Source organism: Epinephelus fuscoguttatus, linkage group LG4 (assembly GCF_011397635.1).
Source record: "Epinephelus fuscoguttatus linkage group LG4, E.fuscoguttatus.final_Chr_v1".
NCBI classification, from domain to species: Eukaryota; Metazoa; Chordata; class Actinopteri; order Perciformes; family Serranidae; genus Epinephelus; species Epinephelus fuscoguttatus.
The window spans coordinates 42,861,158-42,874,536 of record NC_064755.1 but is presented as its reverse complement, the minus strand read 5'-3'; the positions used below and the strand labels follow the sequence as shown (position 1 = coordinate 42,874,536).

General features: G+C 42.0%; 1 protein-coding gene across 1 annotated transcript; it reads left to right on the top strand.

Annotated features, from left to right (window-relative positions):
- Nucleotides 1-3,570: 3,570 nt before the first annotated feature.
- Nucleotides 3,571-12,525, top strand: cpa5 (carboxypeptidase A5). Its single transcript, XM_049573055.1, has 12 exons — nucleotides 3,571-3,709; nucleotides 5,900-6,090; nucleotides 6,636-6,717; nucleotides 6,842-6,976; nucleotides 7,155-7,259; nucleotides 8,696-8,797; nucleotides 9,007-9,108; nucleotides 9,218-9,328; nucleotides 9,824-9,914; nucleotides 11,543-11,742; nucleotides 11,921-12,005; nucleotides 12,184-12,525. The coding sequence occupies exons 2-12, from the start codon at nucleotides 6,026-6,028 to the stop codon at nucleotides 12,369-12,371; spliced, it is 1,266 nt and encodes a 421-aa protein (XP_049429012.1). The 5' UTR covers nucleotides 3,571-3,709; nucleotides 5,900-6,025; the 3' UTR covers nucleotides 12,372-12,525.
- Nucleotides 12,526-13,379: the final 854 nt, after the last annotated feature.

The following is a 13,379-nucleotide window of genomic DNA, read 5'->3' as shown; positions in this document are numbered from 1 at the left end:
TAGCACGTCACATGTCTGATGGTTGTCTCATGTCATATTTTGTTATGCTTTGTCTGATGTGACATTTTGTCTGGTTGTCTGTTATATTGTGTTGTTTTCTGTCACAAGAAACAAGTGTCTTGAATGCAAGAAAATTTTCAGAAGTGATTCTGACAAATAAAGTATTCATTCATTCATTCATTCATTCATTCATTCATCCTTAGAAATTTGAGTCAGTAACATATTCCACATAAGTTGCTTTAATGGTGAAATGTGGAACACAGACAAAAAAATTGTTATTTTTTTACTCAATGAATGCATAAAAAAATCAACAGTATTTGTGTTATTTATTCATGTTTATTGTCTTTTCTTTTTTAGATTTCTCTCAGTTAAGCAGCAGTGACAAAATTATTTTCGATGGCTTAATATGGAAGTATCCTTGTATTGTTCTGTCTTTTTTCTGTTTTTGTCTTTCTTATCTGACTTAAGAAATAGCAATAAAACTGTTAATAATAGATAAATAAATAAATAAATACATAAAAGCTGCTTTAATGGTCTAATAGTTGCACTTTACATAGGTTTGATCCACAGAAAAATTGTCCACAAATAAGCATAGCTTTGTGAAACCTAGAGAACCCAGTTCAAGCTGGTTTAAATAATTCATTATATCATTATATCAAAAATAAACTACAAAATAAATGAAGACCAAGAGGACTCAAAAACGCTTTTGAACCAAATGTGAATTTCATCTGACCACCACACTGCTGCAGACCTCATGTCATGAACATTGTATGCCAAGTAAAACAGTTCCTCTTTTATTTTGAAGATGGACTTTCCTTATTTCCGGTGAAATGTTTCCGTCCTCTCTGCAGCCTGACGCGTCTCTCACTCTGAAGGTCCCGTTCACTTTTCATTGATTTTCACGGGGGGGATTTACGCGATGACAGACCTGAATATTGACCAATAGGAACAGAGAAAGCGGGGCCTAGAGGACAGGACGACCAATCAGAGCGCAGCAGGGGCGCGTCCTTATCATAACAAAGGATGTGAGAGTATGTTTGACACATTGAACCTGCTTTAGTTCTGATCCAGGATCTGCTGTTTATCTACCAGAGAGTTGACTGTTATTGTTCTTATCATGATGCTGGAGTCTTTTAAAGGAAAACAGAAATATGATGATAAATAAAAGTGTCTTTATTTTAAAAAAAAAAAATGTTTTGTGAATGCAGTAGCACATTTTGTGGAAACACACACTGAAACACAAACCACACACCACAGCTGGTGTGTTTTGTGTTGTTTGGTAATGAAACGCCTGTAAAACAGCTGCAGCGTTGCCTCAGCGACAGGAAACTATGTGGTTACCAACTTCCTCTGTGAACTGTAGCTGGCCTTCAGAAAGGAAACAACGCTGTCACACCCTGACAGGTCAGAGGGAGGTATCTGTCAGAGCTTTAATGAATGTCAAGTCTGATCTGTATGAACGTCTGAGTTTCTCTCAGTGTTTCAGCGTCCATTAACTGTCAGACAGCTGTTTCCCCTCAGCTCCAGAGATGGAGTCATTTCCTCTGCAGTTCCCAAAGCTTGATGAACCTCATTATGTTTTATGAACCTGAGCGCTGCTTTGACCTGCAGCCTGAAATGTGCAGAGGGTGAAAAGACGGGCAACTGTCACCTCATGTGACCCTGAACAAGAATCTGTGGATTTATAAAATGGACAGATGAATTAAAAGGTATTTAAAGTTACACTTAACAACTATGATATGATGCCTAAAAATAAATCCACCTTATCAGCTTGAATGCAGCTGCAACAGTGACAGTGTGCATGCGACTGACTGCACAGCAGAGAAATAGACTAATGATTTGTTATTACAGGTTTTTAAATGTGATAGTGTTTGAAAATATATGCTTAGATCTGTTTGTTTGAGCGTGAGAAGGAGTTCTCAGTGTGACACACTTTATGGCCCCCACTGACGTGTTGTCACCATGGCAACCAAAAACAAATACCATTTTGTTTAGTACAAGTTGCTGCAGACACTGTGGATCATTTGACCTTCAGTCTGAGCAGACAGGAAGTCTTTTACACAAATTTAAAACTATGAATATGTCAATCTGTCTGTGTGTTGGAGGCTGTTGTAGCAGGAAGTGTCATGGCGTCCATGTGCTAATGAGGTTTTTTCTTCTCACCTCTTGGCTCCAGACTGTAGGTGGCGTCCTCAGCCACGTCTGAAAATTCACCTGCCTGGGTGTATGAAGCATCTAAAGGACCATCTCGTTTCCTTTAACCACGGCCAGTCTTTCCCTACTATTACCCTAACTTAAAGGAGACCTTCACCCATTTTCAAAAGTCATATATTTTATTCCTATGGTCTAAGACAGTCCAAAGAATATTAGTAAAGATAAACAACGCCCTCCCAAATCCAAAAACTAGAGTGCTAAAACTCAAATTGGTGATGTCATAAAGGTGAAGTGTGGAGCTGCTCCACAGACAGTGAAATAATAAAGATGTTCTGGGTGACACTTAAGCCCGGTTCAGACCTAAACAATTTGAGCCGGCTGATGGTGTCACAGCAGTGCTCTCATCACTTAGATGGATCACATCTGCTGCATCCTCCTCCTCCGGTGGTGGGTCGACACTGCCACTTTCCACACCGACCAAGCCAGTAAAAGCAGGGGAATCCTCCCCAAACATATCAACAATAATGTCACTATATACTGATGTTTTCGGGGGAGGACCTCCACCGGTTACAGAGATTTTTTTTTGCAGAAACATCTGTCTTCGCCTTACTCAGAAGGTCTTCCCACTTTTTCTCACATCGCTCTCTGAACGCAGGCCGCCAGAGTCGGAACAGTCGTTAACGGCCTCCGTGATCTCTCTCCAGATGGACTGCTTCATTTTGTTAGTGACAGCGTTTGACTGCTTAGCTGTCAGCGTGTCTCTGTGCTGACTGTACAGCTCTATTAATTTTCTTATTTCACGATGTGTGAAATTGCCCTTCCTTTTGCGCTGATCCTCCATAATGATGCAGCAAAATGTGAAGTGATAACGGAAGGAAGTTAACAATGTATCTTAGCAACGCTCGTTGCTAGGCAATAAACATAGTCACGTTCGCTTCCTCATGAATGCGCAAAACCAAGACTGGGCGTAGTTAAGACCAGGCGTAAGCCCTGTTGGTGCAACTGACTTTAAGTCCATTCTAAAGACTGTCTTAACTAAGACCGACTTAGCAGTTAGGACTGGGCTTAGTAAAGACCAGTTGGTGCAACCGGCCCCAGAAGTACAGAGAGTCGTTGACTAGAGATGATACGCCGTCTCATGGCGGTCACTTCCTGTCAACGTTACAGATCAGAAGCACAGATAGTTCTTAACTACATGTTTAAGCAGAAAAGATAACACCAAAATTAGGAAGTTAAATATTCTCAAAATGCTGATTCACTGAGACAGAAACCAAATTCAGACACGTCTGTGTTTCAGCTGATGCTTTCAGTGATGCTCAGCCGGTAGGAGCTCAGTGTGTTTGTTAGAGACACTTCAGCAGGACACATGGATGTGGACAGACACGCTGTCTGCTTCACTGTGAGTCTCTGTGAATCAGAAACCCTCCAGCAGGTGTTTTCCACACCTGACTCTGTCTCGGCTTCTGTCTCTTTACTTTTCCTCTTCTTATCAGCTGTGTTGCACAACAGAAACCTGCAGGCTCTGGGACATTAGCAGCGGAGAGAAGTCGAATTAGTGAGTAACGTTCAGGATCTTTAATGTCATGTGAACTGGCTTCAAACGATGCTCAAGTGTGTGATCAGTATTTTGTGTTTCAGACATAAGAAAGTTTCCATACGGGGATGAATTGGATTTTAGTGTTGCTCAGAAATGCTGAAAATGTTATCTGATGTGCTCAATGTTTAAACAGTCTGGATGACTATACCCACTAAAATGTGACTGACTTACAAGTAAAAGGCAAAAGCTGGAGATTTCTCTTCTTTCATGCTGGTGTCACATTTTTTGGGTGGATATCTTATTATGAAATGAAACCATGTGAAAGCACCAGATGTGAATTTTTGCCCTCTGACATCTCGAGTTGTCTCATAGTTGAATGTGTTTTAGTGCTAACATGTGGAGCTCACACAACATGTATCCCAGCAGCTGGTTTAAATCTTGCTGACTGAAGCTGAAGTCTTGCCCCAACATTAACAAAGAGGAAGTTGAAACACACAGCGGACAGCCGTGGCTTCCTCCTGAGCAGGGAGACTCCATCTTGAGCTGTTAACATAATTTAGACCAGCAGAGATGATGACCTACGATTGCTTCATTGTATTGTTTCTATTAATTTTCCTTAGAAATTGCAGATATGCATTCAATAATAACAAGAAGGAAAAGGTGACAAGGACACAGTGACAAAGTATATTAGCAAGATAAAGACATATTGTGAAGGTTAGACAACAGACTACATGGATCAATAAAACCACATGGGCAAAACAATAAGAGCCAGATTTATTGATGAGGGCATTTTTGTAAAATGTTTCCATGTGTTTATTGTACACATGCACAACACTTTTTGGTTTAAAAGGGAACTTTTCATAAATCTAGAATCACCGCTGCCCGTGGATGTATGACTCCGCCCACCAGTCCAGTGTTTCTGACAGTCTCCATCCATGTCAGTGAAAACATGGATGCTTCACACACAGAAGATCTATACAATCAGCACAGTGTCAAGATTAGAGTCATCAATTCAGTATCTGAGCAAATGTCTCCCCTTCTGTTCCTGAGATATGACGTTAAAACATGATGATGTCACAGTCAAGCTGACCTTTGACCTTTGACCTTCATTATTTTATCCTGTTAGATATTAATGTAAAGTTTAATTAGTGTAATTAGTGTGTGGATTCTTGAGTCATGGCCAAAAACATATCTTGTGAGGTCACACTGATCTTCAACCACAAAATTCTAATGAGTTTATTCTTCAGTCCAAGGGGACGTTTGTGTCAAGTGGTTCTCAGTGGTTCCCAGCTGGTCCGGCCACGAGGTCCATATTTCTCCTTAGTCATTAGTTCAAGGTCCACACAGTTTAATGCATTCAGCATCATACTTGAGTTTGTCCATGTCTTCAGCTAGTTTGCTGTCTCTGTCAAGTAGCTGTCCATTAGTCACTCACTTTACAGGAAATGGCACTTCAGAATAAAAGCTCTGTGCCGGAAATTCATTGCACTTAGAGATTAAATGTGTTTTGTCAAACTTGAGACAATTGTGAGTCACTTGCAGTCCTCTCAGGATGAACCTGCGACCCACTTATGGACCACGACCCACCAGTTGGGAACAATTGCTTCAGCTGTACTTGAGATATTGTGTTCATCAGAATGAAATAGACAGAAGGTCACAGTGACCTTGACCTTTGACTCTTGAACTCCAAAATCTAATGAGTTCATCCTCAAGTCGATTCGCACAACATTAAAAAAAAATCCCTCAAAACGTTCTTGAGATATGACGCTCATAAGAATGGGTCATACATATGTACGGACAAACAACCCGAAAACATAATGCCTCTGGCCACAGCTGTTGCCGGCACAGAGACATGATAAATCTCACATGACATGGTTTTTACTTGTGTGGTGACAGATCGTTGATTAAAGGGAAACTTTACTGATCTTTGTATATTTATCGAATAGAAACAATTAAACATCCAAAATTAACTGACAGATGAACTGATACAGAAAAAATAATCCAGCCTTAGTTTTTACTCTTCATGAGACTTTGCATTAATGACCCTCTGTGTGTCTGACATGTAATTAAACTCAATAAGGAACCAGATCAGACTCTGTAGATGAACCAAGAACAAACAACACTCTTCCTTTTTCTTCAGAACCTGAACTCAACTGTGGATATGTCATCAAACACATGGTGCAACTGTTTTTGGTCTTGTACCTCCAGGCTGGCATGGGAAAGGAACCAGCCGCTGACACACCTCCCTCACCTTAAGCAAGGTTTGAACACGTGAGCTGACACACTCCATAAAAGCCTACGTTTGGCCCCGCAGGGTTCACACTGTTGGTCACGATGAGGGTCCTGCTCGCACTCACAGCGCTGTTCGTGGCCGTTCTCGGCAAGGAGACGTTTGAGGGGTAAGTGGGCCTGAAAGAGCCTCTCACTGCTGTGTAGGGTGGAGGTCATCTGGATATATGTGTGCAAGAATTCTGAATCAATATGTAGTGCCAATAATAGCACCTTTATTTAAACTAAATGCATCCAGATGATTCCTGTCAATATGAACTGCTCCAAGTGGTAACTTACATTTAACTTATAATAAATGCAATAGCTTTTATTTTTGTGAGGATGTTTATTAGACCATGCAGCATCGTAACAATGTAAGGGGTGAGTTTGGTTTCAACACATGAGATGGAGGGTTAATTTCCAGCAATCAGGTGTTTATGCACCAATTTGTGTCTTTTCTTCATCAATTTATAATTTAAATGTCTCTAATTCAAACTTAAAAGTCTAAAATGCCTCCCCCACCCTAAAAAAAAAAATCTTTATCCTTGGAATGTATGATGCAAATTTTGAGTGTCAACCTTGAGAAATGTGTCCTCACCTCACGTGTGCCAACTTCTCTGTTGGTCTGGGGTCTTGAGTCAAAGGATATTTTAACACCGTGGTTGTGGTTTCGCAGGCATCAGGTGCTTCGCATTGTTGCAAAGGATGAGGGCCAGCTGTCTCTCATTAAGGCCCTGGAGGACATGAGCGAGTTCGAGGTCATTTATCTTTCTCTTACCATCATTCTAAATTCATTCTAAAATAAAAATGTAAGAGGAAAAATGGAAGAGCAAAGCATTAAATGAGTGACAAATCTCTAAAGATATCAGTGTTTTCTTTCAGCTGGACTTCTGGAGGGGAGTTACTGATGTGTCCACCCCTGTGGATATCAGAGTTCCTTTCCACAGCCTGCAGTCCGTCAAAATCCACCTGGAGGGTCAGGACATCGAGTACTCCGTCATGATCGAGGACCTTCAGGTACGAGACCTGCAAACAGCTCAAGTCCAGGCTACAACAGGAACAAAACTGAATCTGCTGCAGTTGGTTTTGAGTTTTGCAGAAGTTTGAAGCAGATTTCGGGGATAATCTGGGTAATGGATATTCAGAAGTAAATTTATTGACCTCTAACTAAAGTATGAATGTTATTGTCCTGCAGGCAATGCTGGATAAGGAGCAGGAGGAGATGGTGTCTGCTGCTCGTCGTCCTGAGCCCAGAAACTCAGACAGCTTCGACTTCGCCAACTACCACCCCATCAATGAGGTTGGTGCACACTCCCAGTGCTATCCATTAAAAGCGTTAATAACACGTGCGACTATTATAAAATTGTATCTTTTTAATTGTTTGTTTTAATGTAACAAAAAAAGTAATCAGGTAGTTGCAGTTGTAGAGTCAAGTGCGGAAATATATCTGCAACCAGTATAATCTCAACAAACCTTTGAAAGTTACTACGACATCCAGTAAATATTTGGAAGCAAACATATATCAAAATTTAAAGTCCCTCCATCCATTTTCTGGAGCTGAGTTGATGAAAGCAGGCTGAGCAAAGTATTCCAGAGGTCCCTCTCCCAAGCAAAGTTTTCCAGCTCCTCCTGGGGGATCCCAAACTTTTATCAAGACGGATGAGGTATATGATCTCTCCAGCAAATTTCAGGTCCTGAAATCCTCCGAAGAAGAGTGCCCAGGAGTCATCCCGATCAGATACCTGAACCACCTCCACCTCAACTGGCTCGTTGCAGTGACTCTACTCCAAGTTCTCTCTGGATGTCCACGCTCCTCACCCTGTCTCCAAGGTCGAGCCCGGCCACCCTGTGGGAAAAAAATTTTTTTTGCTTGAATGTGTAATCTTATTGTCTCAGTCTCTACCCGAAGCTCATAACCACAGTCGAGGGTTGAAATGCAGATTGACCGGCTCAGCTCTCTCTTCACCAAACAAGTCTGGTACAACATCTGCTGATGTGCCAGTCTGCCCTTCGATCTCTCGTTTCATTTACAAATATCGTCACATTGGTCACCGACGTGGAGGACTCCAGCCATCAAACTCTGCAGCCTGAGGATGAGGTGGCAGCCTACATGGAGTTCAAGACACCCAAGAAGGATCCTTTGGAGGTTTGATGGTGGTAGAAGGAGCATGCTAACATGTTTCCTAACCTGGCAGTGATTGAATGTTTTCACCATCCAGTCAAAGAGACGTCTCCTCCGCTGGATTTTGAATTCAGCAATTCATTATTTTCTGGCAGAGATCCATGGCCTCAGACTCTGAGGTGCTGACTCTCATCCCAACCTCCTCACATTCAACTGCAAACCACCCCAGTGTGTGCTGAAGGTCATATTCGGATGAAACCAACAGAATCACATCATCTGCAAACAGCAGAGAGATCCCCAAATTGGACACTCTCCTCAATCTAGGCTGCATCTGAGATCCTGTCCACCAGCAGAATCTGTGACGAGTGACAACCCTGGCTGAGCCCAGTATCCACTGACAGCACAGAAACAGCTCTCACTCTGGTTACATAAGGACCGGATGGCTCGTGACAGTGGCCTCTGATGATGAGATAATGTTCTTAGGTTGAAGCCTAAAATATGTCACTTCTACAACAAGTTTAAACTTACTTGAGATCAGACAGTGCTATACTGTATATATAGAATTATTTCATAAACCTACAGACCAGAAATTTGTCTTTTTGTCTTTGGTTTAGATCTACGCCTTCCAGGACATGCTGGTGGCTGAGAATCCCAACCTGGTCAGCAAGATTGTAATCGGTCAGAGCTACCAGGGTCGTGACCTGAATGTGCTCAAGGTAAGTAAAACAGGCTGTCAAGCAAATGAAGGGTCCTAAACAATGATGAATGGCACGTTCTTGCCAAAAGGAAGAGATTTCTTTGTGCTGGACATAATGTGATGTCAAATAATCTTCAATAATCACAAGGAAAATCATAATTTGAACCATGTCTGGTCATTTCTCTTTTACTCTTTGTCTGACTGCTCCTTTCCTTTCCTTCGTCTTAGTTCAGCACTGGTGGAACCAACCGTCCCGCCATCTGGATCGACACTGGTATCCACTCCAGAGAATGGGTCACTCAGGCCAGCGGCACCTGGTTCGCCAAGAAGGTGCTTTGATAATTCTCACTTTGTTTTGGGTTTTTCTTCATGGTCTCTGGAGCCTCTGACCTCTAACCTGCTGCACTTCACATCATGTTCTTTACATATCTGTGAGTAGATTGTGACCGAGTATGGACGTGACCCTGCTCTCACCGCCATCCTCGACAAGATGGACATCTTCCTGGAGATTGTGACCAACCCTGATGGCTACTACTACACTCACAATAGCGTGAGTCTCTTAGAGCTTGATTATTTTTCACATCCTGCCATATTCAGTGTTTGATTGACAACATTCAGTCATAGTCTTTTTATTTCTTGACCTTGTTTTCACGACTCTGGCAATGAGATCATGTGAATATGAGCACGGCGTAAGTTTCCCATTTCCAGTTTTAGGGACATGCATACAAAGACTTGTCCTGACTTCTATTTGCAGTGATATGCTTTGGACATTGATGAGGTCATGGTTTATGCAGGTGATACTAGAACCTTTCAGTTTTAAATGTAACATCTTCACAGTCAAGACAAATAACAGTCGGAACTATTGGTGCAAATTAGCACAACCTGACAGGATGATAGAACTCAGCTTATATTTGTGTCTCGGTGTGTCTGTCTCAATTAAAAAAACAAAGACAGATAAACTGAGAACTACATGAACACAAGCAAAGGTGAAAATGAAATCAAAATAATAAATAAAAGTGAAAACTTGTGACTCTGATGTTTTCAGAACCGTATGTGGCGTAAGACCAGGAAGCCCAACTCCGGCTCTAACTGTGTGGGAGTCGACCCCAACAGGAACTGGGATGCTGGTTTTGGAGGTAACATCATTCTCAAAACTTATTTTTTTAAAACTCCAAACCTACCATGTTTAGTAATTATCAGTGAGGGTTTTATTTTGTTTTAAAACCATCAATGGTTGTATCATTTTTTTTGACATGCATTAAAAGATTAATACGTGTAGTATTATCAGACCAGTTGCCAGAATAAATGTAAATTTCTGTAAACCATGGAGATGTTACATTTGTACATTATTATGCGGTGGATATGCTGAAACTTTAAGTTTCCACAATGTGTAGGGTAACGCAGGTTTAGGCACAAAAAACACTTTGTTATGATTAGAAAAAGATCACGTCTTTGCTTAAAATATCTGCTTTTGTGTCATGTCTCTGTAAAAAACAAATGCTTTTCATGGCTCTGTCCTCATTGGAAACACGCTACTAAACAGCTGGTTTTGTTTATTCATCTTGAACAGTGGATTGCCCCCTCTGGGCTGGGAGTGAGTTACTGCAGCAATTGAAGGAGGTCAAGTAACTCAGGGTCTTGATCACGAGTATAGAATACAGCATGAGATGGATTGGCACTTTGGCGGGCATCTGCAGTGATGCAGGCGCTGTGCCGGACTGTTGTGGTGAAAAGGGAGCTAGGATGGAAGGCAGAGCTTTTGATTTACCTACGTCCCATCTACGTCCCAACCCTCACCTATGGTCATGAGCTCTGGGTAGTAACCAAAAGAATGAGATCACAGATACAAGCAGCCGAAATGAGTTTCCTCTGTGGGGTGCTTGGGCTCAGCCTTAGAGATAGGGGGAGGAGCTTGGACATCCGGAGGGAGCTCAGAGTAGAGCCGCTGCTCTTTCATGTCAAAAGGGGTCAGTTGAGGTGGTTCAACATCTGATCAGGATCCTCCTGGGCGCCTCCCGTTAGAGGTGTTCCGGGCACATCCAGCTGGTAGGAGGCCCCGAGGCAGACCCAGAACACACTGGAGGGATTATATATCTCATCTGGCCTGGGAACACCTCAAGGTCCTCCAGGAGGAGCTGGAAAGTGTTGCTGGGGAGAGGGATGTCTGGAATTCTTTGCTAAGCCTGTTTCCCTCCGCAATCCCACCCCGGATAAGCAGTTGAAAATGGATGGATGGATGGATTTCATGCCGTCCACCTCCCAATGACAAAGTCAGTCCAGAGGTCACTTAAAAAACAATCATAAGATACATATGAAACATACAATATTTGCTTTTGCAAAAACGTACAATGGCAACATTTTCTTGTGGTGACTGGGCTGAGAAGTCATGCGTTGCTATCTGCTGGTGTCATGCTTGATTCTACCACCAGATGGTGCAAAAGTACCTTTTGTTTATTTCGACACTCTATATATGGGAGGGTCTACACTATTTATACAGTTAATGGTCTACACACAGGATGGTCTTTTTCCAGAGAGCTCTGGCCTAGGTGGCAGCACAGTTACACAGATTTGTCCCAAACTTCTCTCCAACATGCAGAAAACACAACACACATTACATCAAGTATAAGACACATATATTTTGACATGTTTTGCCCCTTTGCACTTTATGGAAACACTTGCACCATGAGTATTGGTTTCTAAGGCACCGAGTGTTCAGAGGGTATTTATAGACAGTTTCTCTGACTCTGTCATCATCCCTGTGTAGGACCCGGTGCCAGCGGCAACCCCTGCTCAGAGACCTACCGTGGTCCCAGGGCTCACTCCGAGTCTGAGGTCAAGTCCATTGTGGACTTTGTGAAGTCCCACCGCAACTTCAAGGCCTTCATCTCCATCCACTCCTACTCCCAGATGCTCCTGTACCCCTACGGCTACACCAGGACTCCAGTCAAGGACCAGGCCGAGCTGGTAAACATAACACTCCTTACCTTTATGACCTCTTTACACAGAACGTTTTATTATTCATAAACTTCAAACTGGGGAAACATCAGCGTATCAGTTGTAGTTTTGCCTGAAAGGTTAGAAAATGTGAGAAACTGCAATATCGGAAACAACAAACATATATGTGATCATGTTCCCCTAACAGCACAGTCTGGCTAAGAAGGCCATCACTGACCTGGCCTCCCTGTACGGTACTCGCTACAGATACGGCAGCATCATCAACACCATCTGTAAGTCACAGTTATTTGATGCTTTTACTTGTAATATAAACCACACCCACTAGAAATCAAAGACAGTTCTGTTGAGAAACACAAATTGTACATAAAGAAATCAAATGTTCACAACTAATGCTGCAACACCTTCACTATGGCTGCCATCTTTATATAAAAATACCTGTTTCAATCATAGACCAAGCCAGCGGTGGCACCATCGACTGGACCTACAATCAGGGCATCAAGTACTCCTACACCTTTGAGCTGAGGGACACTGGCCGTTACGGCTTCGTCCTGCCAGCCAATCAGATCATCCCCACCGCCAAGGAGACCTGGCTGGCTCTGATGGCCATCATGGACCACACCTTCAAGAACCCTTATTAAAGTGTGTGTGCGAGTGTGTAGAAGTGGAAATCCCTGTTGTTGGCAAATGTACCTTTAAGACTAATGTCATCATCATAACCATCATCATCGTACGCCATGACTCTTCAGACATCGTGAAAACCGCAGACAAATAAAAGCAGACTGGAAAACTGCTGTTTGTCTTTCTTCTGTGATTTCAATGCCTTTTATTGCACACACGCATTTCTGCACATATAATATGTTTGTGTTCACACCTCTGTCTGCATTATTTCTACATCCTTTGAACCTCTCATTACTACCATCGTCAATCAGTTTTTTATCTGCTTTTTAGAGACATTTTAAATCATTAATTATTAAAGGTATACTGTGCAGGATTTTCTTTAAAAACAACGTTAAGACTCACACAGAAGTAATTCATCTCAATCGTCACTAATGACCAGGCCAGAACAGAATGTAGGGATTTTTCTTTATTGTTTTAGCGGTGATCCAAAATGAATATGAAAATCTGCAGAATGTAATGACTTCAAAAATAACAACATACAGTATCACCAGTGTGTCACAGGGGCTGTGATAAACACTGATCCTAATGTTCTGATTGCATTATTAGGGTCCGGGCAGCTAAGCTGCCAGGACACTAATGTAATCCTAGGTATTCTTCTTCTTCTTCCGAGGAAATCATACTTCCCATGGGTGAAAACTCATCAAACTTTGCACAAAGGTCCAGTCTCCTGCCAGATATCCTCAGCTGTAAACTCAAGCCAATAGTCCTGATGGTGGCCCTACAGCAAGTGTCTAAAGTTCAAAACTTTGAAAATTCATAACAAATCAACCATACGTGCTACAACTTCACAACTTTCATCAAACTGTAGCCCCAATACTGAAGAAACTTTTGTACATTTAAACCTATTAAAAATGAAGTTCATCATTCTGTTTTTTCAAAAACTGTAAAACTTCTTAAACCTATCTCCTCCCACAATTTTTGCTCAATTGACACCAATCTTGCTACAGAGCATCTTCAGACTGTCCTAC

Excerpts from the sequence above, each read along its gene's own strand:
- cpa5 (XM_049573055.1), top strand. The coding sequence starts at position 6,026 with ATGAGGGTCCTGCTCGCACTCACAGCGCTGTTCGTGGCCGTTCTCGGC. Across the intron at positions 7,260-8,695 it reads ACTACCACCCCATCAATGAG|ATCTACGCCTTCCAGGACAT; the intron begins GTTGGTGCACAC and ends TCTTTGGTTTAG. Across the intron at positions 11,743-11,920 it reads TCAAGGACCAGGCCGAGCTG|CACAGTCTGGCTAAGAAGGC; the intron begins GTAAACATAACA and ends TTCCCCTAACAG.